Source organism: Eriocheir sinensis, chromosome 42 (assembly GCF_024679095.1).
Source record: "Eriocheir sinensis breed Jianghai 21 chromosome 42, ASM2467909v1, whole genome shotgun sequence".
Lineage (NCBI taxonomy): Eukaryota > Metazoa > Arthropoda > Malacostraca > Decapoda > Varunidae > Eriocheir > Eriocheir sinensis.
Genome location: NC_066550.1, coordinates 6722830 through 6749128, shown reverse-complemented (window position 1 = coordinate 6749128; position 26299 = coordinate 6722830). Strand labels below are relative to the sequence as shown.

The window sequence follows — 26299 nt, the reverse complement described above, 5'->3', positions numbered from 1 at the left end:
ATATATGGACCTGGCAACATTGAGAGAGAGAGAGAGAGAGAGAGAGAGAGAGAGAGAGAGAGTGTGTGTGTGTGTGTGAGAGTGTATGAGTGTGAGTGTAAGACCAAGGAAAGTTTAAGAGGTTCAGGGAGAGGAAGTGTTAATATGAGGAGGCAGGAAAGATTGAGCAGGTGTACAAAATCTTCGTAACAGCAATAACATGATTAAATTATCTCCTGCTCACAAAACAGAGACTGTGAATTAGTATACAAAACATAAGCTTCATATCCATATTTGTAAGATTCATATCCATATTCGTAATGGTATCCTGCACTTATCCTTTAGTTCTGTTTCCTTTTTTACTTATACTGATTGACTTTCATGATATCTAAAAAATGTTGGTGGTCTAGAAATTGAGTTACCAAGAAAATTAAACGAAACAGACCTTGTGATTATCTGCAAAGCCCAAATTCGTATGGTGATTAAATCTTGCCAAACTGGAAACATGCGATGGGAACACTGGCCTTATAATATTTACTGTACCCAAGTTTTTGTGATGAAGAAATCGTGTTAACCCACAAACGTATATTCAAAACCTAACTTGACGTAACTTATGAGATCTTGTCCTGATGAGTTAATGGTTTGAAGGTAATAATGCAAACTTGAACACAACTTAATACAGTGATCTTGCGTTGAAAGTTAAAATTCATGTCATTAGGAAACTGCTTTGACTTCAAAATTTCAGAAGACAAAATCTGTTTAACCACAATGCAAAATTCTCTGGTTAGGAAAATGATTTGACTTGGAAATTTTAAGAGACGAAAACTAATCAACCATACCGCTGTGATTTTGTAGTGAAAGACAAAATTCATTACAAGAAAATCATTTAAACAAGCAGAGGGAGAGAAAATCAACCAGGGAAGGAAAGGATAAAGTGAGGGAAAGGAGAAAGGGATGGACAAAATAATGGATAGGAGAAAAGGAGGGAAGAAATGAGGGAAAGGAGAAAGGGATGGACAAAACAATGAATAGGAGAAAAGGAGGGAAGAAATGAGGGAAAGGAGAAAGGGATGGACAAAACAATGAATAGGAGAAAAGGAGGGAAGAAATGAGGGAAAGGAGAAAGGGATGGACAAAACAATGAATAGGAGAAAAGGAGGGAAGAAATGAGGGAAAGGAGAAAGGGATGGACAAAATAATGAATAGGAGAAAAGGAGGGAAGAAATGAGGGAAAGGAGAAAGGGATGGACAAAATAATGAATAGGAGAAAAGGAGGGAAGAAATGAGGGAAAGGAGAAAGGGAGGGAAGAGGAATGACATGAAGGAAAGGGAAATGAAGAGGCTGAACGTAACTATGTGATATTACTTTTCCTGATGCACGGGTCCAAGTCTTAGCCTAGAAATGAGAGGATGCAGAAGCCAACACTGCAACACTGTCACCTTGTAGCTAGACGTAACACACCAAACAAACTCCCTGTCAAGGCTGCCTGAGTGTTGCACAGCGTTGGGTAATTGAGGGAGCAAGGAAGTGTTACATGTTTTGCGGACTTTAGTGAGAGCGAGGAAAACAGTTCATGAAAGTTGCAAGTTGGGGGAGAGAGAGAGAGAGAGAGTGTGAGAGTGAGAGTGAGAGTGAGAGTGAGAGAGAGTGAGAGTGAGAGTTAAGAAAGTAAGACCAGGGAAAGAGTTTAAGAGTTTCAGGGAAAGGAAGCGTTAAGACGAGGAGCCAGGAAACGAGTTAACAAGTTGAGAAAGAAATCGAAAGAGGGAAAAGAAGCCGAAGGGAATTATGTGACGCACGAACATTCAAATAACAAAGAAAAGAGAAATTACGCCAAGAAAAAGTTGTGTTAAAAGGATGACAAAGAATCAATGGATAGAGAATATAAAAGAGAGGAAAGGAAAAAAAGGAAAGATAAAGAAACTGCGAAAGAATAAGACAAAGAAAACGGCAAGATAGAAAAATTGTTAATAGGAAATGTTAATGATAAGAGTATGAAGAAAAAAATTGTTATATGGGGAAAGGAAGACAAAAAGAAAAATCCGTAAAAGGAAGAGGGAGAGAAAATACAAACAGGATAGGAAATACGAGAGAGGGAGAGAGTGAGGTGAGGAATGAGGAAATAGAAAAAGGGAGGGAATGAATGAGGGATAGAAGAGGAATGATGAGGAGGAAAGGAAAGGGAAGAAAGGAAAATAACCTCCACCTTCCTTTACTTTCCTCCACGCATCCTCTCCCTCTCCCTGCCAACAAGAGAAAAAGGAGTAAAGAGAGAGGGAGATGCAGGTGAGGCGGGTGATGTGAGCGGGCGGAGCGGTGACCTACATGCCGGAGTCTGAAGGAAAGAAATGATGAAGCGTAATCTGACGTGAAGTTTACCACGATTATTATTATTATTATTATTATTGCTATTTTTTATATTACTTTCTTGCTAAGTTGTCAATTGGTTATTTTTTTATCTTGTCTAACTTTTTATCTTTTCAATTTCTGGCATCATAAAACACTTAGAATATATTACTACTATTTTTTTATATTACTTTCTTGCTATGTTGTCAGTTAATTATACTCTTTCATCTATTTCAACTTTTTTACTTATTCAAATTTCTAGTATCATAAAACACTTTACAATATATTTAATCAAAGTCTATAATGTTCTCGAAATTAAATCAAAGGAAAATATAACTAACAACAATAATAATAATAATAATAATAATAATAATAATAATAATAACAATCCCTCATAAGAGAAAGAATGACACTACTTCTTCTACAGCAACTTAAACTGATGAACGGAACACGGATTTTGGAAAACGGACACCTGTAACATTTTTCATTTAAACTTCAAGGTGAGGTCGTGTTATCCTCACACACATATTCATCCATTTATCAATTCATTCATGGTGTCCAATATCCCTCGACAAGTCTTCCAGTGTACATAATGCAGACACACACGAACGCCAAGCTCCGCCGTGCCACGTCCGAAATGGCCGACAGATTGAAACCGTGAACTCGAAGAAAAATTAGCAACAATCTTGATAAAAACGTGAAAAAAATTGTTGCAAGAAAGAATGAAGTAAATGAGGGAAAAATTACTCGTTATTGAAGGCTAAGAAAAATTACACTGCTTCAATGCCTTTTTTTAATCACTTTCTTCTGTTTACATTTATCTTTGGTTTTGGAGTAAGAAAATGACTGTAGGTTTATCATTATTATTATCATTGTTTTGGCATCACATTTTGTTCTCTTCACTGTCAACTAAACAAACACCAAAACAACGCAAAGAGAAAACTACAAATGAAGCAGAAAAAAATATAACCCCAAGACCACATGCACTAAAAAGAAACATGAACACTCGGAAAAGAATATACAAAGGAAAGGAAAAAAGCATCCACAGACAAAACACACAGACAGAAGCACCAGTGATAGTGAGCATGAACGTGAAGTCTGGGTGTTGCAGTGATTTTACTCATGATTTTTTAAGCGTCGCATTAGTTTTCATCAACAACACTGTGGCTGATCTGTCCTTTTAGACCCATTTTTCAGGGCATCGTTAGCTGGTTTTGTCAATTTTTTTATATCACTTTCTACGACTGAGTTTGTGATATGTCGACTTAACTGTGAGAAATCCAACACTTCTATCAAACTTCAACTTAAAATTGTCAACTTAACTGTGAGAAATCCAACACCTCTCTCTAACTTCACCAGATTTCTGAAAGTGAAATTCGGGACGCTTTAATAAAAAAACATTTTCCGGGACAGTGCATGAAATCCGGGACATTTCCGGGACAATTTTATTTCCGGGATGAACAATTAAAAGCCGGGATGTCTGGCCGCCCTAATCTAGAGGTTTCTCCGCACTTTCAAGAATATTCTTGAATTTCTAGGAAATTTCATTGTTGGTGTTTTTTCAAAGTTTGCGTTAGCGGACGATAATTTTGGCATTCTGCTAACTGCAAATCCACTAATTTTTCAAATTTTCTGCTAACGCTATTCTGCAAATTTTTGTTAGTACGTTTTTAGCGGATTAGCGGACTTAAATTGTGGAATGCCCACCTTTGGAATCCAACACCTCTCTCTTCATCTTAAAAAGGTCGACTTAACTGTGAGAAATCCAACACCTCTCTCTAACCCCGTCCCAAAGGTGGAAGTAAAAGCCAAGTTAGCCACAGAGCTGTTAATAAATACTAACATGATGTTTCATAAATCTGGTGTTAACTGAGCCAGGTAATGTGTGTGTTAAGACGTACTGACACTTCCAGTACATCATGAACACTTCTTTTTTACATTTAGTTTTATTAACACGACTACTTATTGTCGTTACTTTATTTATATTTTATTCGTTTATCAGATTCTGTACACGATCGTCTCCAATATGATCGTTATTCATTTGGGTTTTATAATGTTTTGGTTTTTATTATTGACTTATTTATTTATCTATTGTTTCTTCCCTACACGGACGTTTGCAATAGTGAGAGTACGTGACGTGTAATTACCGTGTGGCAGCCCGTTTGTACCCGCTGACAAATGCCTATACGATATTTTTAGGCCTAAGCGTGTATGGTAAAAATAACAGGTGAGGTAATGTCAGTTAAGAAGCATTCACAATCGCCAGCCAGAATCTTTCATTATTATTACTTTGAAACGGACTTCTTTTTACATTTATTTTATTCTGGACGTCGATCGTGAATGTTACTTTACTGTTTTTATTCTATTAGTGAAGCAGCTTATTAGTGAGACTCCCCACCCAACCCCCTCCCTTACCCTACCCCCCCAAGAGCTGGTCTCGATATAAACACAAATAATGTCTCTTCGTAGTGTTAACATAATGATAATAATAATATACTAAGACCAAAACGTAAAATTAAAAACAAACCCTAATTGGACGCAGCAGTTGTTGGTGATACTAAGTTTAGACTAAAAATAAAGTGAATAAATGAAATAATAATAATAGCTTCCGTCGTGAATCTGTTGACAAATGCGCTTCTTTCTGCTTTCATTTCCTTCGTTCGTTTGGGATTTCAACTGATCGTTTTCTGTAATCTCGTCCCAGCTGTGTTGACCTCATCACACGCACCCTTCTAATTAGTAGCCACATCCGATAAGAAGGGGAAACACTGAAAATTTTGAGGTGAGGGATGAAACGTAAAATTCTAAAAGTGAAGTTTGAAAGTTTTGAGGTGTGGCATGAAGGTTTAAATGTCTAAGGGCAAGAGTTTGAAAATTAAGAAGGGGAAACACTGAAAATTTTGAGCTCAGATGTAAAAAGGAAATTCTAAAATCAGAGTTTGAAAATTAAGAAGGGGAAACACTGAAAATTTTGAGCTCAGATGTAAAAAGGAAATTCTAAAATCAGAGTTTGAAAATTAAGAAGGGGAAACACTGAAAATTTTGAGCTCAGGGGTAAAAAGGAAATTCTAAAATCAGAGTTTGAAAATTAAGAAGGGAAAGACACTGAGCTCAGGTGTAAAAAGTAAAATTCTAAAATCAGAGTTAGAAAATTAAGAAGGGAAAGACTGAAAATTTTGAGCTCGGGTGTAAAAAGTAAAATTCTAAAATCAGTTTGAAAATTAAGAAGGGAAAAACTCGTAAACAAATTCCCTCAAAAATATATTAAAGAACACCACATTTCATCACTAGTAGACAAGTTCCCTCAAAAATAAATTAAAGAACACCACATTTAATCACTAGAAGACAAATTCCCTCAAAAATAAATTAAAGAACACCACATTTAATCACTAGAAGACAAATTCCCTCAAAAATAAATTAAAGAACACCACATTTCATCACAAGTAGACAAATTCCCTCAAAAATAAATTAAAGAACACCACATTTCATCACAAGTAGACAAATTCCCTCAAAAATAAATTAAAGAACACCACATTTCATCACTAGTAGACAAATTCTCTCAAAAATATATTAAAGAACTCCACATTTCATCACTAGTAGACAAATTCTCTCAAAAATATATTAAAGAACTCCACATTTCATCACTAGTAGACAAATTCCCTCAAAAATAAATTAAAGAACACCACATTTCATCACAAGTAGACAAATTCCCTCAAAAATAAATTAAAGAACACCACATTTAATCACTAGAAGACAAATTCCCTCAAAAATATATTCAAAACGCCACATTTCATCACTAGTAAACAAATGCCAACAAAAATAATGCAAGGCCACTAACCCCAAACCACACACAAATTTGGGCGTCTATTCAGAATTCCCCGTCTGGCGTAACGTGCTGTGAAGGCGCCCAATCTTCATCTATAAACCTCAACCTCACCTCACCAACCCAAGACTACATATTTTCCCTCCCCTACCTTACCTAACCGACGTGCCGCACCCACCAGGTCTTCGGCAACCACAGAGCGCCACCTGATTCTGTCCTTGTTCCCTCCCTCACATGCCCCTAATCAATTAATAAATCCCCCTTTACATAAGTACTAATAGAGAGGGTGCGTGTGAATTAAACGAACACACTTTATTTTCCTTTTTCCTTGACTTTCCGCGTTTGTCGTCACACCTGATTTGTTGTTGTTGTTACGAGTGTGTTTCAGTGATCACCTGTTACATGACCACCGTAGGCTAAGGTCCTCACCCTAAAGTCGTGTCTATAGCTATTTTATCAGCGTGGAAGGTTCGATCGGAGGGAGTCTTTCGAGGTGTGATAATCTTAAGGAAACGTACCAGCCAGTCGGTCAGCCAGTCAGTCAGTCGGTCAGCCAGTCAGTCAGTCATATATTTGTTGTTGACTCCTCAGTGTTGACCTCAAGACTTTACGAGTTTGTGTAAGTGGAATTCGAAGAGACAATACTTTTTTTGAGTGCCGTGTAAAGATTTCGAGTTTACATTTAAGAGTTTGAAGAAACAGAACTTTCAATACACATGTTAAGACATCATTGGAGGTCTGTGACAATACTTTTCAATCCGCACATTAAGACTTCAAGAGAGTTTAAAGTTAATGTGGAGTTCGTAAAGACGTGTAAAGTTTTTCGCTCCACGTGTTAAGATTTTAAAAGAGTTTGTTTATGTTGAAGTGGAATTCAGAGACAACACTTTATGATCCGTGTGTTGTCAGGCTGTTCAAAAAAGGTCCACGATCTACAACTGTTTATTTTTCGTTTGTTTCTTGGTATGTGTGTTTGTTTTCTCTTATTTTCAAGTTCAAAAAGGTCCACGATTTACAACTGTTAATTTTTTGTTTGTCTGTTTCTTGGAATGTGTTTGTTTTCTCTTATTTATTCAGTGTGTGTGGGGGGGGGAAGGGGAGAGGGTTTTTTGGTGTATGTGTGTTTGTGTGTTTTTATTCTGCTTTGTTTATTAAGTCTTATTCTGTCTCGGTGTGTGCTCAATGATGAATTTTTTTAATGTATCAAAATTTCTACTTTCATTACAAAATTTAGAAAAAACTGTAAAAAATTATGGTAAGCTAAATTTGACACATATTCAAAATTCAGACATTCCAGATTTGTTTTATGCATTATTACTACTTTTCCTGTCATACAGTAAACATTGAGAAAACAATCGGAACAAGTGTAAATCAGAGGCCTTGACATAACCTATAAACTGACTTCTTTTTTCCTACAAACTTGACCGTGACACATGATCTTGCTTCCCTGGTTTGAATGGAAGGGTTTTAATCCACTGATTCATAACGACCCCGAGAGCTGAACCAGTAAACAGACAAACAGTGGAGCGAATGAATTTAAAACATCGAGATACTGACAAATAACAACAAAGACAGGGCGCCATAATATTAAGTCTCGCAAATCCCCATGACAATAAAAGTATCAGGAGTGGGAGCAAGTACTCAACCTTCACCCCGTTTTCTATTGCTTTATGGTGGACTGCAAGGAACGTATTAAAGAGCGGAAAACAAGACTCTGGGATTTCTGTATTGCTCTTGTTTCTTTCTTTCCATAGACAGGACTGCAAGAAAAGTATTAAAGAGAGAGAAAGGAAAAATAACTCTGGGATCTTACATCAATCTTAGTTACGTATTTCTTTCCATAGACAAGACTGCAAGAACGTTATTAAAGAAAGAGAGAAAATGACTGGGATATCTCCACTGCTCTCCATTATTTCTTTCTGTAAACACCTCAGGATTCATAAAGTGACTGAAGCGAAGATGTTCAAGCTGCCGAATTAAGAGAGAATCAGGTTATGAATGAGTCTGTCGGTTGTTATGACAGTCTAGTTTTGTGGCAGTTTAATGTCGGTATTCTCACATGCTTCCGTCTCTCATCAATTATTTCTAAAGCCCAAAAAAATAGGTTTGACGTGATTTCATGAGTGTTTTATTATGTCCGTGGCACACAGGCTTTGTCAAACTACCACCAGGCTGATAAAACTACCCAGGGAAATGCTCACAATGCCTACGAAAGCCTTGTTAACCCGGCAGCAGCGACGGGCCAAATTTGTGCCACGATATAAACCCCCCAAAAAAGATGATACATAATCTGATCACAAATGCTTTGATATATATTATGAAATGGTTTGTGTGAGGGGTGATTTTTTCTAATTTTCTCGCTTAGAGGGACCATTAAGAAACATGATCCCCGCTGCTACCGGGTTAAATATGTTCAATGCGTTCTCTTGTGTTTTTTCACGCTCATGTTGGAGGCTTTGTCAAACTACCACGAGGCTCATAAAACTACCCAGGGAAATGCTCACAATGCCTACGAAAGCCTTGTTAAATGTATGCGCTTGGGTGCTGAAATGTTTTAAGAATGCATGTTGGTGACCAGAGAAGGATTGTGCTACTGGAGTGAATGGACAAAGGCTTAAGTACATGACTGAGTAACAAAAAAACATAAATAAAAAATGTATTGTATAAATGCTTCACTATATTCACCAGGAAGCTAAGAATGCGGTGGGTCGCTAAAACTATTCCACTCCTTTCCATCATTAAATAAATTCCTCTACATATAATTATCTCAAAGTAAAATAGTAAGTATGACCGTGACACCTCCAAGAAAAATTTAGAAATAGCCGAGTTATGTTACTGCCGTTTGTCTTCTGGTTATCTGTTGACGTCGCAAACACTGACTGGACGGTTGTTTGTTCAGGGTAATCTGACTGACATGTAATCCCTTTCTTTAACGCTCTTCTTCATTGGTTGACTTAAAAGGAGGAGGAGGAAGAAGAGGAGAAGGAGCTTATTCGCCTAATTATTTGGACGCTTTTTTTTTTTTTTTTTTTTTTTTACAGTAAAGGAAGCAGCTCAAGGGCAAAAAAAAAAAAAGAAAACAATGAAAAAAAAGCCCACTAATCACTGCTCCGATATAAAAGAGCAAAGAGGAGTGGTCGAAAGAGAGGTCAATTTCGAGAGGAGAAAACACTGAATCTAACCAGACATAGCACTGTTCCTCTCAATCACTTGGTTTTGGAGCCGAACACGATTTTGATGTTCCACACAGACGAGGTATTATACAAACTACGCTATATTTATTTATTTCACGATCTGTTCAAGCACTATCGCACATGGGTACGGATCCAACTGGTTACTGAGGTCCGTTCTGAATAGGAATTACAACTGGCCACACCCACTGACAGACGAGACGCTGTATAATTCATTCTATTTCACAGACGACTAAACGTTACCTTGTATGGGCACTGACCGAACCAGTTATTACAGGCCATTATATATACGAACTACAAAGGGCTGCTCTCACTCCAGTTTTTGTTGCAGCACAGGAGGAAGACCAACGACAAACTTAACTCAACACAACACACGACTCCCATCAAAAGTCTAGTGAAGGTGCTGATTCGATAGATAAATTCAACCCCATTACATATACGAACTACAAAGGGCTGCTCTCACTCCAGTTTTTGTTGCAGCACAGGAGGAAGACCAACGACAAACTTAACATAAAATAAAACACACGACTCCCATCAAAAGTCTAGTGAAGGTGCTGATTCAGAGATAAATTCAACCCCATTACATATACGAATTGAAAAAGGCTGCCCTCACTCAAGTTTTGTTATGGTAAAGAAGGAAGACCAACGACAACCTTGAATATAAAACGCAGCACACTAGTTACTAACATCAAAAGAATACAGAAAACGCTGATTCGATGGGTTAACTTAAATTCGTTGAAGGTTTACCGAGAACGAAATACGAAAGCACATATATAAACCCTTTTGTTATGTCCCTCGATCTTGATAATCCAAAGCGAGAGTCCACAAAGAGAAAGAGTGAGAGAGCAGAGTGGGGGTGGCTATTGTATTTCTGATCGGGAGTGAACTAATCGCGCATCTCAGGGGTGGCTATTGTATTTCTGATCGGGAGTGAACTAATCGCGCATCTCGCCCCCTCCGCACTGCACTCTAGACACACTGCATTTTTACACCTTTGATGGGAGTGAGGGACAAGGTTATGCCACATTCTCACTGGTCTTTAGGGCACATATGTTACAGCAGGGACCCCACACCACACCCCTTTGCCTGGGAACACACACACACACACACACCTCTGCCTCCACTCCCTCGCCTCCCTCTCCCTCCACTGTTATATAATTTACTGGACTCCTTTCTCTCCATCCCTCCCTCCTCTTCCTCCTCCTTACATTCCTTCTCATTATATCACCTCACCTCTCTCCCTCTCCAATCCCTTTCTCTCCTTCTCTTCCTCTGCATCACCATATCTGAAACTCCTGATGCAATGTACTTTCTTCCCTCCTCCTCCTCCTCCTCCTCCCCCACAGCCCCCCATTAGCCCACTAGAGCCAAGTCTTCCCGTAATGTTGTTCGTATAATCGCGTGAATGGTTGAGCGCCCGGCAAAGAGAGTATCTTGACCGGAAAATATATAGACGGGAAAACGAACGTACCGATGATGAAATATAAACGAAACAAGAGAGGATCGTTATAAGTGAATAAGAAAAGAACGAGGAAGTGCATTAAAATTATGTGATGTTTTTTGGCCACTTATTAATATATTGAAGAGTAAAACTAAATAGATCTTGACCAAAAAAAAGTAATCCTCAGTAAAATTAGCAAATAAAATTACTTCATGAAAATGCAAACTGATGGCCAAAAAACATTTATCACAACAGCCAAAAAAGTATCTTCATGCCAAAAAAAGTACCGTCAAGAGAAGTAAAAAAAACAAAGTAACTACGATGGCAAGTAGAGTGATGCATTAAGTGAAAAAGTGTCTCATTACTACACTTCACACACTTATAGGTCACAGATGAAACCCAAGAGGGGAGGGGAGGGGAAGGGAGGGAGGGACAGGGTAGGTTAGGGTAGAGCCAATACAGGTAATGATTCCAGGTGGGCCACACATCACACCTGGGGGCCAAGATACTGTTTTTGCCAGGTGTGGACAGGTGTGCGTCTAACAGGTGACATCATTTGGTACTTGGAGCCGGAGCGAAGCAAGCACATTTCCAGGAGTTTTTTGTGTTCCTCTGCCAGCATGGACATTTTGGGGTCATGTCGGGTCACTCCTCAGCTTCAAGACCTCAGAACACTTTGGGGTCATGTTGGGTCACTCCTCGCCGCTTCAAGACCTCAGAACACTTTGGGGTCATGTTGGGTCACTTCTCGCTGCTTCAAGACCTCAGAACACTTTGGGGTCATGTTGGGTCACTCCTCGCCGCTTCAAGACCTCAGAACACTTTGGGGTCATGTTGGGTCATTTCTCACTACTTCAAGACCTCAGCACACTTTGGGGTCATGTTGGGTCACTCCTCACCGCTTCAAGACCTCAGCACACTTTGGGGTCATGTTGGGTCATTTCTCACCTCTTTGCTTGACTTCATAACTTTGGCTAGTCATGTCGGATCACTCCTCACCTCTTCATTTGACCTCAGAACAATATTTACTTGTGACAAATGACTTTATTCCTCTAGCTAAACTTTCTTCCTATATCTACAACAATAACTTACTCATATGTGACAAATTACCTTATTCCTATATCTACACTTTCTTTCTCTACCTTTAACAATACCTTACTCATGACAAATTACTCTTATCCCTCTATTTCTTCCACTTTGTTGATGTGGCGAGCTACTTTAACTTTAGTGGCGATGTCATATCCACTCAACCTTCAATTTCCAGGACATCTCTGCTTGACGTCAAAACAGTACCTCACTCCAATGGGTCATGTTACTGTATTCCTCTATTTCTTTTGACTCGCTGATGTGGCGTGTCTACTAGTGGGGATGTCAGATGGTTTGGTAAGGTTGAGGCAGAGTACAGCGTGAGGTGAGGTCTAGCGGTGAGGAGGGTCTCTACACAATGACCCGAGGAAGTTGGTGCTGGCGGGACAACACCAAAAGCCGCCGAGAAATGTGCTCGTGTGGCCTGGCTCTGGGTGTGTCTTGTCTTATTATTTATCCCGTTATACCATTGCCATATCTAGTCATCTCTGAACAAGTCGAAGTTTTGTACCGTTTAGTTCTTATAAATAATATACATTTCATATGCAATATCTTATATGTAAAGATGAAGACTTGTGTTATGTATGTTTATACATAGTTGCCTAGCATAGAGCTGTGTATTTTTATGTAAACAAGCAGAAAAAAGACTCCAGGTTTGAATAAAAATGTGGAGTAGTAGAGACGCTGTTTTTGTGGTTCCCTGGTGTGTGTGTGTGTGTGTGTGTGTGTGTGTGTGTGTGTAATTCACCTCTTGGTCTGCTGAGGGTCTCTCTCGAGACAGCCAGCCGTTCCCATACGAAAGAGCACAGAGCTCATAGTACCGATCTTTGGGTAGGACTGAGACCACTCACACATAACACACCGTGACAATGAGGTCACAACTCCTCCCCTTACATCGCGTACCTACTCACTGCTAGGTGAACAGGGGCTACACGTGAAAGAAGATAAACCCAATTTATCTTCACCCGGCCGGCCGGGGAATTGAACCCCGGTCCTTCTGGTTGTGAGGCAGGCACTCTATCCACTGTGTGCGTGTGTGTGTGCATGCGTGCGTGCGTGCGTGTGAGAGAGAGAGAGAGAGAGAGAGAGAGAGAGAGAGATAATGGGGTGTTTGGTGTGTCTCCATTATTGGTAAGTACTGTACTGCTAACAAGATGGGAAAACAAGTGCTGGCTGGTGTCTGCCATTTCCTCCTCCCCTGTGACGGTGAAAACAAAACAGTAAGTAATGCAGGGCGCTGGTGAGCGCTGGAGCAGTGTGTGGTACAGCCTCCTAAGTTTTATCTATAACCTAACCATAACCTATAACCTAAAAGAGAAGTAACTTTCATCTAGAGCAAAAGAAATCCAATTTATCAAACATATATTAGCTATATTCTGAAGAAAAGGCATCCAAGACACTTTTCTAATTAGAGAAACAATCAAAAAGGCAAATGGTGTTATATGAAACAGAACAATACAAAATCATCTTCAAAGCCAACAAAGGTTAAGAGATAAAGGGATTACAAAATACAAAATAAGAATATTAACCCTATATTGCCCAGCATGACGAATTCGTCATGTAACTTTCTATTGACTCAGCACTGGAGAGAATTGCTGTAGTTGTTTCTGTGGCAGGTCTGACGAATTAGTCTAGTCTCCCTCTTTAAAAAAATAACACTTGGTAACTGATTGGCTCTGCATTTGGGCGCCAAACCTCAGTCAGCTGATGGACACAAAACAAGATGAGAAGGTGAAGAGTTTCTCCTCACATTTTCGATCATGGATGAGTTATTAGGTATGTGAATGGTCCTTTATATTTTTTTTCTGAATCACAAATAGTTCTAGATGATTAGAAATAATTTGGTTTATCGTTTTGTGTTGAAACTATGATTTCTTGAGCAATTATATAATGGTGACGAATTCGTCATATTAGTCACATGGATACTGACATGTGATATGTGAGGATATGATTCCTGATAACAGGGGATGTAGTGTGTTTATATAGTCTTACCTGTGGGCCAGGGTACGAGTCCTGTTCAGTTTCTTTTTATTTTATAATAGTTTACGCTCAAACTTATCCGTTTTCTTTGATATATTTATAATTATGTAATGGTACACTGAAGTAGGAATGTAGTGAGTTTTCTTGCATGATTTGTTCCTAGTGTTATCGTTTCTGCTTATATTTCCAGGAATAAATGCATCGCTGTTTTACACAAGAGTCAGAAACAGGGAGCTATGTAGAGAAAACACGGGAATTGTGCCAATTGAACAAGATAATGGGCTTAGTGATGAATCTTCAGACGAGTCTGATGGGGACATGGGTGATGCTGAATTCGAGTCACCTGAGACAGGTGACATCGATCTCGGTAAGTAAAAGTATGTGTGTGTGTGTGTGTGTGTGTGTGTGTGTGTGTGTGTGTGTGTGTGTGTGAGGAACATGCTACCTGTGTCCTTCTGTTTTGGGCACGACTAATGCAACTATGACAATGCTATGTAATTGTAATTTTGATTCACCTATCCGTATGAATTCTACCTGAGAAATTTCATGTCATGGATTGTCGTAGTTTTGCATCCAAGACACTCCCTGTAGTACCTTATTTTACTGTTTCACAGATGCAGCAGGTGGAGAAAGAGATCAAGCCATGCCAGAAGACAGGATTGGTAATGAAAGCATCACTGACGAGACTATTGTTCTGCAAGTTGAAGATTTAGAGGTTATTCAGGATCCTTCTACTCTTCCACCAACTTCCTCACACACTACGGGCACTAGAGCACAAGCATCCAAGCCCTCAAGACGCCTGCTGTGGAACAAAGTATCAGACGGATCCCCTTCTCCAATGCCAACATTCATCCCTAGTGATGCTGAAGTCTCAAACAATAGTGACTCTGATACATATTTAGGAAACCCAGTATGGTATTTCAAAAAGTTTTTCACACCAGAATTCTTAGATAGTATAGTCTACCAGTCTAATCTCTATGCTTCACAAAAAAATGTAAACAAACCACTCAACCTTACTAGGGATGAGCTGGAGCAATGGCTTGGATTACTCATTCATTTCACCATAATCAGAACTCCCCAAACACGCTTGCACTGGTCTGGAGAACTATTTGGAAGGTATAGAGACTATACAGCAATGGTCATGAGCAGAAACAGGTGGGAGACTATAAAATCAAACTTACATATTCGGGATAATAATGATGATATAAACAATGACTAGCTTTTCAAAGTCAGACCAATGTTAGATCATTTGAGGAAGGAGTTTCAGAAACTTCCCATGCAACAAAATATCTGCATTGATGAGCAGATGGTGCCCTTCAAAGGAAGGCATCAGCTGAAGCAGTACCTTCCTATGAAGCCCAAGAAATGGGGCTTCAAGATCTTTGTACTTGCAGACAGTGGGGGTCTCATTCATGACTTCATTCCTTACACAGGCTCTATTCAACCTTTGAATAAAAAAGGTATTCCAGACCTTGGTGCATCTTCAAACATAGTGTTGCACTTGGCTGAGACAATACGAAACAATAGCAACCATGTCCTTTATTTTGACAATTGGTTCACTTCAGCTCCACTTGTAAAACATCTGGCTGATAGAGGCATCTGGTGTTGTGGGACAGTTAGGCCATGCCGGCTTCCAGGGCTAAAATTATCTTCAGATGCTGACATGAAGAAGAAAGGTAGAGGCACACATGAGGAATGGAAGTCGTCTGGTGATGACAGAGAAGTGACAGTAGTCAAATGGTTGGATAATAAAGGCGTGACCTTGCTGTCCACCTTTGCTAACAGTCATCCATCTCATACTGCTGGCGGTATGACAAAACAATGAAGAAAGTAATAGAGATCCCACAACCAAATATAGTCAAGTTGTACAACAAGAACATGGGTGGTGTGGATCTGGCTGATTGCCTTCTGTCATTGTACAGAATACCAGTGCGATCGAAGAAGTACTACCATAAACTTGTTTTTCATATGATTGACATGACTATCAATCAGGCTTGGTTGATGTATCGAAGGGACTACGAGAAGAATAAGATCCCACTGGAGAAAAGGCATTCCCTACTCTCTTTCAGGATGTCTCTTTCTGAGTCACTCATCAAAGCCGGGAAGTATGTCCCTAAAAGAGGTCGTCCATCCTCAAGTCCGACGACGGATGATAAACCACAGAAAAAACGCAAACAGTTGAGTCAAGTCAGACCACAGAATGATCTGAGACTGGACAAAATAGGTCATTTTCCAGAGGTAAAAAATCCTCGCTTGTACTGCAAGCGACTTGGATGTAAGGGTCGCACAAACATCAGGTGCATCAAATGCAATGTCAACTTGTTCCTAAATGACAAAAATAATTGCTTCCTGCAATTCCACACCTAAGACAATCTCTCTCTCTCTCTCTCTCTCTCTCTCTCTCTCTCTCTCTCTCTCTCTCTCTCTCTCTCTCTCTCTCTCTCTCTCTCTCTCTCTCTCTCTCTCTCTCTCTCTCTCTCTCTCTCTCTCTCTCTCTCTCTCTCTCTCACTATCTCTCTCTCTCACTCTCTCACTCTCTCTCTCTCTCTCTCTCTCTCTCTCTCTCTCTCTCTCTCTCTCTCTCTCTCTCTCTCTCTCTCTCTCTCTCTCTCTCTCTCTCTCTCTCTCTCTCTCTCTCTCTCTCTCTCTCTCTCTCTCTCTCTCTCTCTCTCTCTCTCTCTCTCTCTCTCTCTCTCTCTCTCTCTCTCTCTCTCTCTCTCTCTCTCTCTCTCTCTCTCTCTCTCTCTCTCTCTCTCTCTCTCTCTCTCTCTCTCTCTCTCTCTCTCTCTCTCTCTCTCTCTCTAATCTTGATGAAAAAAAAGGAGAAATTTTTGTCTTGTTTACATTATGGAAACTGATAAAATTTGCACATTTGTGTTTATTGAGGATATAATTTTATATACTAGTTTCTCATATTGTCATGAAATTATGCTTTTGTGTTTATTTTGTATAACAAATATAGTCTCCAAGTAAGATGTCAGACAAAAAGGTCTTCAATACATCAAAATGTAATAAAACTGTATACTGCATTTGATGCCAATATCCTTTCCCTGGTGACCAACATGACGAATTCGTCATGTGGCTGTATAATTGTATGTGCTGTAGTACTTTCTACAAAAATATATATAATCAATTTACTAGGTCCATACAAGTCTTAAAACCAAAGGATAATTTTTTCTAACCAAGGAAAGTGTTTGTGGTCCATATAGGGTTAAGTAAATTCAAGGGATAGTATCATCATCATCATTCTTTGACTATCTAAATCCCAAAGTGGAGCACATCTTAACTCACTCTCCCTTCGCTGAAATCTCTATCTTGGGAGATTTCAATGTTCACCACCAGCTTTGGCTTTCATCCTCTTTCACTAACCAGCCTGGTGAACAAACCTACAACTTTGCTCTCCTCAATGATCTAGAGTAGCTTGTTCAGCACCCTACACATATTCCCAACCGCCTTGGGACAGGCCCAACATTCTAGACCTCCTAACCTCTAACCCTTCGGCTCACTCTGTTAAAACTGTTCTCTCCGTTGGGCTCCTCCGATCACAACCTTATATCTGTATCCTGTCCTATTGCTACTGTACAGCCTCTGGACCCATCGAAGAGGTAGTGCTTTTGGAATATTGCTTCATCTCAGCCCTGAGGATGTACTTTTCTGATTTCCCATGGAATGATTACTGTTTTTAGGAGAGACCCCTCTGTGTGTGCCCAATGCATTAGAGGTGATTGTCTCTGGAATGGAGACACACATTCCATGTACTTTCTCTACTCTTCATGCTAAAAAGTCTTGGTTCAATCATGCTTGTTCTCGTGCTGTCAAAGATACAGGCAGCTCACAAAAGGTACCAGGGCCTTCACACTCCTGCTAATCATGATCATCTTTACATTTCTGCCCAAAATCGTGCCAAATCTATTCTTCAACCCGCCATGTTTATAACTGTCACGGATAATCTGTTATGTACACAAAAAATGGGGAGATAATGTAAACAGGTATTCTTTTGCTTCATCTTTTATGCATTCAAATTATTTAAATAATTTTTGGTAATGATATATCTCTTGATAGCCTAAAAGCTGCTCCTCGCTTTGGTAAAATCAATGATAAAAAAATTATCATGAGTAGACATAATAAAATATAAATTGTTGATGGGCCACAACGGGAAAAAAAAATCCCATTGTGTTAAGATTACTGTATAGACGCATACTCTGAATTCATTCAAAGTGATGCAGGTGTGTAGACATGCCAGAACACATACAGACTATTCCCTGAGCCTCTTGTGATAGCTGGGGTAACACTCTGGGCAGAACCCTTTGTTACACTTGGGGCACATGTAGCACATCCACACATGCCTGGCATGAGGGGCAGCACAGTTCCTCTTCTTGCCTACAGGCAACCTCTTCATGTCATGTCCATCATCACCTGATGCTGCCACATGGAAAGGAGCAACTATTGGTTCAGGTGGGATCCTGCTGGCCTGGATATCCACTGCAGTGTGACGTCTCCTCTAGATTTTTGGCGGGGCGTAGTCTTGAGCGAGGGCCTCAATGATACTGACCATGAAGCGGTGCCTTGGCAGGATGGGTGTTTGAGACGTGTTTCTCTTATACAACACACAGTTGTTGAGTGTGGCTGCACAGAGAAAAAGCAGCCTTGGTTGTCCACCTGAATGTTTTCCTTTCCCTTAGGTGCACATACAGCCTGGTGTCTTTCAGATCTACGCCTCCCATTACCTTGTTATAGTCTGCAACAATGCAAGGCAATTCCTTGTCTGCTTTGTTTTGCTTATGCACAGTAGTGAACCAGCTTTGGCCATTGTAGAGAGGAACACAGGAGTCTTTTTGCCATCTCTGTGCGCCACACAGAGCAGTGGTCCTTTCCTTCGCTCCAAAACTTGATGCTGTCCTAACTTAAGGTGTGCAGCTTCCTTTGGCAGACCTTTCCTATTCACCCATACTGTGCCTGTTGCTGTAGTCTGTGCCTGCCACAGATCCTCAAACAGCTCAGGTGATGAGAAATAACTATCTAGACCAAGGTGGTGTTCCCGGTGCAGGAGGTCTGCCTTAGCCAGGAGGCGCATCACAACATCATGTGTGGCAGCACCCTGACTGGCCGGTGCGTGGCTTGTTCCTTTGAGCACATCAAGGGTCACGGTGTACCCTGTCTCAGCCTCACACAAGCACCACACCCTCAATCCAGAGAGACCATGATGCTTATTAGGCATGTACTGCCTCAAGTTGGGGGCTTTACCATGGTATTCAATAACGCTTTCATTGATGGAAAGTTTGTGGCCTGGGATGTACCGACTCTGGAACACCCTCTGAAAATGGCCCACAAGAGGCTGAATTTTGTATAACCTGTAAGCAGGATCAGTTTTGTCAGGCAAATTTTCATTATCATTGAAGTGGAGAAACTTAAGCATTAGCCCAAACCTCTCCCTGTTGAAGTGTTCTCTGAACCATGGAGTTGACTGGCTGGGGCTGGAGCAGTCCCAGTATGACTTAATAGTTGGCTTCCTGATCAGTCTCATGTTCATTACTACTGCCAGGAATGCCAGAAACTCTCTAGGATTAGTGTTACCTTGAGTGATCCAGGAATGCACCACAGACCTCTTTTTCTCCCTCAAGTGCTGCACATGACTTTCAATCCACTGCCTTGCATACCTGTTAGTTTCCAGAACCACTTTATCCAACAAATCAGGAGTAAAAAACTCTAAAATATTCAATGGGCACGGCATCACTACTGGGGGATGTTTCAACCCACTGGCTCCTGTAAAAGGCCCTGGGGGAGGCCCAACATCACCTGTCACTGGCACCCACCCGCCCGCCCCTGGTGACACAACACCCAGTGCGCGGGTGTCCCCGTCACTGCTGTCGCTGCCTTCTGTCAAAGTAGCTGAATCATCACCACTGAGGTCCCCAGTGCTGGCCACATCATCAGCCTCTATCTCCTCATCACTGGTGTCATAATCATCCGGTGCCATCTTCAACACAGCACGGAATGATCACTTGTCTAAGTCGATAGCAGCCTAAAATGCCACTGTTATTATATTGTATCTATCATATCTTATGCCAGAAATACTGATTTACCTGTGGACATATGAATATTTTAGCTATTTCACTTATAAATTGGTAAAAAATTATATTATAATTATATGATATACTACTTCTTTTTCTTCTGCAATGTTTTAGGGGGCTGGTTAGGCCATGGCCTGTAAAGCCCCGGCAGTGGTAATTGCTAGTGGATGTTGTTGGCTTGTTGTTCTGCCACCAGGGTAGGGGATAGATACTGTCAAGTTGACACAACTTCTGTAGGAGGGTATGTGTACACTTGAGGGCTTGGAAGGCAGTGTTGGGGCTGAAGGAGTCACTGCCCAGCAGGTCCTCCAGCACTGGCCTGTGAATGTTGAGCCTGGTTAGGGACTTCCACCAATGCACGCTGACAATTTTCAACCAGCGCTGTGTAGCAGAAGATCACCCACATGCTGCCCAGTTATTCCATCAACCCTAACTTCAGCGACTTCATTCAAGTGAAGCACCGGGGGGTAGCATGGACCAAGCAAGTCATACATCATGGCAGCCTCTATATATAAAATTCACTTGTGCTACTAATGGGCTGGAATTGCCCAAGAGGCCCCTCAAGACAGCCTTGGACATATCATCGATGTTATTAGTTTCTTCACCATTTCTTCATCTAAATATGTAAATGCTGCTTTTATGTTTTTAAGAAGATTGTATGTTTCCCCAGTTACCCGGTCTATATGTTTTCCAAAGGATAACTTGTCTGTTATGATCACTCCCAGATCTTTTTCTTCAGTTTTTTTCATGATTCTTTCATTACTCAGAGAGTAGTTCCCCGATATTCGACTACTGCTCTTACCAAACTCCATCACACTACACTTCTCTGTATTGAATGTCATTTCCCATTTGTGTGACCAATCGCTTATTCTATTGAGATCTTGGCTCAGGGCTACACAGTCATCTTCATTAGCCACCCTCCTCATTATTTTAGCATCATCAGCAAACATATTCATATAGCTTGTCTTCCCTTCTGTCAAGTCATTAATATAAATTACAAACATAATCGGAGCCAGCACTGATCCCTGGGGGACTCCACTCGTCACTTCCATCCAGCTTGATTTATTATTCCTGGTTACTGTTCTCATTTCTCTCTTCATCAAAAAGTCCATAATCCAATCCAATATTGAACCACCCAGACCTCCAACATGATTAAGTTTCCATATTAATCGCTTGTGTGGTACTTTATCAAATGCCTTCTTTAAGTCCAGATACACACAATCTGCCCAACCGTCCCTTTCCTGTATCATATCAATTACTCTTGAATAGAAGCTGATTAGATTAATTACACAAGACCGTCCTTCTCTGAATCCGAATTGTCTATTTGTTAATATACCGTTTTCTTCTAAATACTCCACCCATCTGTTTTTTATAATTTTCTCACACATCTTTGCTACTACACTTGTTAATGACACTGGCCTAAAGTTCAACAGGTCTTCCTTACTTCCTCCTTTATGTACTGGGATGATGTAAGCCCTCTTCCAGTCTCTCAGTACCTTCCCTTGTGCTAGTGAGACATTGATCAAGTTCCTCAACTTTTCAGCTATTTGCTGGTTACACTCTTTTAGCACCCAATTTGATATACCATCCGGTCCTGCTGATTTCCTCGCATCCAATTCTTCCAATAATTTTCTAACTTCATATCTAACAATTGTTACTTCATCTTTCCCACCTTTCCTCAGTCCTGATGGCAGCACAACTGTCACATCTGTCTCTAAGGCTGAATTCTGCTCAAACTTTCTCTGAAAATTCTACTCTGGATGATCCAGGACATATTCCTCACATTCATCCCCCCTCTGACTCCACTATACCTGTCATTAAAATATTTATAAATAATGGTTTCTATGCCCTCTCTGGACTCAATCCTCAGAGGGCATATGGGCCGGATGGAGTGCCTCTTATTGTCCTTAAATCTGTGCTTCTGTGCTGACACCCTGCCTGGTCAAACTCTTTCGTCTTTCATCATATAATGGGTTGGTGGGTGTGGAAGTATTTCAATCATTTGTAAAGTCAAGAAGTTAAAACAAGCCTTGGAGAATAATGGGGAACTGTGATATGAGGAAAATAATGCATGATGAACTTACAAAAGGCCAACCAGAAAGTTACTGGAATGAGAAAGATAACTGCAGAGGTAAGTGACTTGAAAATGAAAGTACAGTACAGTGCTCCACTTTGGTAGCATTGTGGGTCACAAAATGCAAATTTGCCAAACTGGAACAATTAACCTCATAGGGAAAATTGAATAGTGTCAACATCTCATCAGTGACAGCCCAATTTTTCCAAATTTTCATATTTTTTTCCCTTATTTGTACACACACGTAATTACACATCCCACGATAAAGAAAAATACAGAAAAAAAGACATTATCATTACCCTTAAGAAAAACAATTTAAGTATTCGTTACCTGGACTTAACGTTGGCTGGGCCTGGGGGGTGGAGGGAGCGGTGCCGAGGATCATGTATATACAAGGTGTTGCTTCGGCAGAGGACGGGGAACTGTTGAAAAAAAAGTGTGCGTGAACAAAATAGAAATATGAGGCAGAACTGAGGAGGAGTAAGGGGATTTTTTTTCAAAGTAGTAAGTCTACAGGTGAGGAGGTGGTAAAAAAAACACGACACTCGAATAACAAAATAGAAGACCAAACAGGAAAAAGTATTTATATATATATATATATATATATATATATATATATATATATATATATATATATATATATATATATATATATATTAAAATGAAAATATTGTATTCGAATGTAGATAGTTTAGTTTTGAATGAGTACAGTTAATAAATACAAAACCAGGTAATCTGTCTTACAACAACAAAGTGAAATATGAATATAACAAATGACACACTGAATGTAGAGCATCATGACATATGGAGGAAAGACTGAAATAACATTAAAAACTCATAAACTGCAAGGTAAAAACATTGAAGTAAATTGTCTTGTCAGATGCTGCAAAAATAATAAAAAAAAAGAATATATAATCACTGCAAGTGTAGATGCCTCCTAAAACAAGGATCTGGAACAAGAATAATATACCGTTTACCGTTTACCATTGATGAGGTTTCAGGCCCCGGTCCGCCGAAGGCTTCCTGACACTATCCCTCGGCACACCCACCCACAGACCAGCGGCCACACACTGAGGCAATGGCCCGCACACATGAGGAGTATGTTTTTCTTGTTTTTCTCCTCCAGAGTTGTTAACCCGTAGTGTTTAGTACGTATATATATGTACCTCTTAGGGAAATGTTTAGTACATATATAGGTATACACATGCTCTTTTGAGGGCTTATATGCCCTTTATTTTTGTTTGTATATGTAATGTTGCTTATTGACAGTAAAGAGGAATAATTTGACAAGTCTTCGTATTTTTTAATAGATGTTAAAGGGCCTTTCCGGACATTTGTCCGCATTCCAACAAAAATCATTATACAAGAAGGTAAGTTACTTTCTTCTAGGTAATTACTCCTTGATTCTATAATCAGTAAGGCATGTGGAATTGTAAATTACGGTTCAAAGTAATCGGAAATGAAAACAGATCGTCGAAAGCTTCATAGTATTATGTTGAGCTTTGAGAACTACACACGGCCTTGAAGCGAGCAGTGTTGCCTAATGCGCATCCAACCATTTTGTTGTACTTACAATTCCTGTTTATTTTTTAGGTTTTTGTGCTGTAAAAAAGTACTTATATATTACTCACACTTTAAGGTTGTGAGAAGTGTTTATAATGGAAAGAAAATAGGCTCTAAAAACTTATAAGATAAATTTCCCTTTCCTGGTATGACATTATTAGCTCTGAGAGAGAAAAATAAGAGGACGAACACTCTAGGGTTCCATTCCTCACATATAAATGATATGTATATCAAATACGCCTCCGTGGTCTAGTGATCAGCATGTCTGGCTACTACTCCGCGGGCCCGGGTTCGAATCCCGGCCCAGGCAGTTGGCGTGCAGCTCACTCAGCTGTTCGTCCTCCCTCTCGGGCTGGTCGATAAATGGGTACCTGGGGAAACCTGGGGAAGGTAAACTGAAGTAACCCGGATGTCACACTGGCCCTGTGTCCCGGGGTAATGGGCTCCCTCCCACCACAGGCTCAAGGGCCAGTGTTACAGAGATGAGCACCGAGGCCACGCGCTGCTACAGCGTATGCCCCCAACTTTACCTTTATATAAATGATTTCTTTTTTTTTTTTTTTTTTACATTTTAAGGGGCAAATAAAAAAAAATAAAAAAATAAAAAGTATAACTTGGCATGACCCCCTATCTATGACAAAAGACGACACTGTACGGGTTAACACCTGCCGGAAAAGGTCATCAACAGTGGCAACGTAAACGCATTTAAAAACCGGCACGTTGACAGCCTTAGAAGAGGCGCCCCTTGTGAGCACTGGCCCCCCTGCCTCCTAAGTAATCACAGGTAAACAACCGGCCAATATTTCCTCCCCTCTCACCTGCCTCATCTCCTCCAGGTGTCCACGGCCTCCACGATCACCCTGGCGGCCTTGCCCACCTCCTCGGCCACGCTGGCGGGGGTGTCCGGGCCTGGCGGGGCTCGAACACGCGTGCCGCCGCTGCCTCGCCGTTCGCACGCCGCCGCCACGCCGCTGTTGACGTCGCTTACTCTCCGGTGAACACAGTCGCCATATTATCGTACTCAGAACGTATCATTTATTAGTTTCAGGCCTAAAAACTGTCTTATCCGCACAAATATCGATATCTAATTAAAGTGATTGTTAAAAAGATTGATGTGTGATGCATTTGTTTTGTAATAGTTGTGGAAGAGATACCGGAAAATACATTGTGATGAGTACGACAACCTGGTAAGGCTGCAGCTTCTTTTCTGCTAAACATTTTCTTCCTTTTCTTAATTTTCCTTTCTTTGTTACTCTGCTTCCCCTAGCCTAACACTTTTACTAGTCCTAACTATTCCTTTCTGCCCTTTATCTCCCATTCTTACCTCCTTTTAGCATGAGTGAATATGTGTTTAATTTACCATTTCAATCGAGCCGTAGTTATTCTCTATATTAATTACTGAGTGGTGAACGTTGTTACCTGTTTAATAATGAGCAATTTACCGCCTGTTGCTTCCACTTAATTCTTTCGCTCCCTTAATAAATCTCCCTTGAGGTATTTCCCCAACGAAAAAAAAAAAATCTTCCTTCTAAAATGTTCTATCAGTCTTCACTTTTTACCCTCTCGCCCTCCTCCCCTCCTTCCTCGTCTCGTCTTTCTCCGTTCTTCATTTTTTATCAGTATTGTTAGTGGGAGCAAGAGGCCTTTCAGCTTAATATTCACCGATCTCTCTCTCTCTCTCTCTCTCTCTCTCTCTCTCTCTCTCTCTCTCTCTCTCTTAACATAACTTCCCATCCCTTCACTGCCCTTCCTCTTAATTCCCATCCTTTCACTCCTCTTCCTCTAAAATCCTTCAGGAGAGAGAGAGAGAGAGAGAGAGAGAGAGAGAGAGAGAGAGAGAGAGAGAGAGAGAGAGAGAGAGAGAGCAAACTCGTACCTGATATCTTACCTGAGGGAGATAAAACAGGAAATGATTTGTTTGTACAGTACTAATGGAAAAGAAGACCATTATTTGATATTTTCATTTTTGGTCAACTATTTTCTTTCCTTCTTCTTTGCTGAGGTGGATAATGCAAAAAAAAGTTAATAGTTATGTACATGGAAAATATTATCCTGTGTTTCATATCGTTTATCCCTCATTTTATCACATTATTTATTTGTTTTATTATTTTCCTATTTTATTTTTTGTTACTGTATACTTCTGTGCTTTTCTTCTTCTGTTTCAATTATTTTCTGTTACTATACTTCTGTGCTTTCCTTCTTTAATTCATGTATCATTCTATTCTATTTTTGGTCAAGCTTTTTCTGTGCTTTTCTTCTTCTACTTCAATTATTTTACATGTACCATAAGAAGAAACACACACACACACGCACTCACACACACATATAATAGCTATCCACTCCTTCTATCATATCATTGCAGTATAAGTTAATGATATGATAGAAGGAGTGGATAGCTATATGAGTCTGTTTGCCGATGACGCTAAGATAATGAGAAGAGTGGAAAAAGAGGAGGACTGCTTGCTGCTCCAGAGAGACCTGGACACAGTGTGGGGGTGGAGCAGGAAGTGGGAAATGGAATTTAATACCAAAAAGTGCAGTGTTATTGAATTTGGAAAGAGTGGAATGAGAGTAGAGGGACATTATAAGTTGGGTAAGGATAAGTTAGACAAGAAGAAAAGAAAAAGACCTTGGAGTGATGATCACAGAAAACTTGTCTCCAGAAAGACATGTGAATAAAATATCAGCTGAGACACAACCTGCTGAGGAACATCAGAGCAGCGTTCACATACCTTGATGAGGAC

At 40.2% G+C, this 26299-nt stretch overlaps 1 protein-coding gene, 1 long non-coding RNA gene and 1 pseudogene across 2 annotated transcripts; 2 read left to right on the top strand and 1 right to left on the bottom strand.

The window, feature by feature from the left end:
* The first annotated feature begins 83 nt into the window (after window positions 1-83).
* Window positions 84-12545, top strand: LOC127009880 (uncharacterized). The gene is made up of 2 exons (XR_007762502.1): window positions 84-9740; window positions 9892-12545. It is a non-coding gene; the product is annotated as an uncharacterized LOC127009880 (long non-coding RNA).
* Window positions 12546-13389: 844 nt separating this feature from the next.
* LOC127010208 (piggyBac transposable element-derived protein 3-like) lies at window positions 13390-15672 on the top strand (annotated as a pseudogene).
* Window positions 15673-17064: 1392 nt separating this feature from the next.
* Window positions 17065-25213, bottom strand: LOC127009879 (piggyBac transposable element-derived protein 4-like). Its single transcript, XM_050883360.1, has 3 exons — window positions 24374-25213; window positions 22323-22414; window positions 17065-20237 (listed from the first exon to the last, which is right to left on the bottom strand). The coding sequence occupies exon 3, from the start codon at window positions 19822-19824 to the stop codon at window positions 18571-18573; it is 1254 nt and encodes a 417-aa protein (XP_050739317.1). The 5' UTR covers window positions 19825-20237; window positions 22323-22414; window positions 24374-25213; the 3' UTR covers window positions 17065-18570.
* Window positions 25214-26299: the final 1086 nt, after the last annotated feature.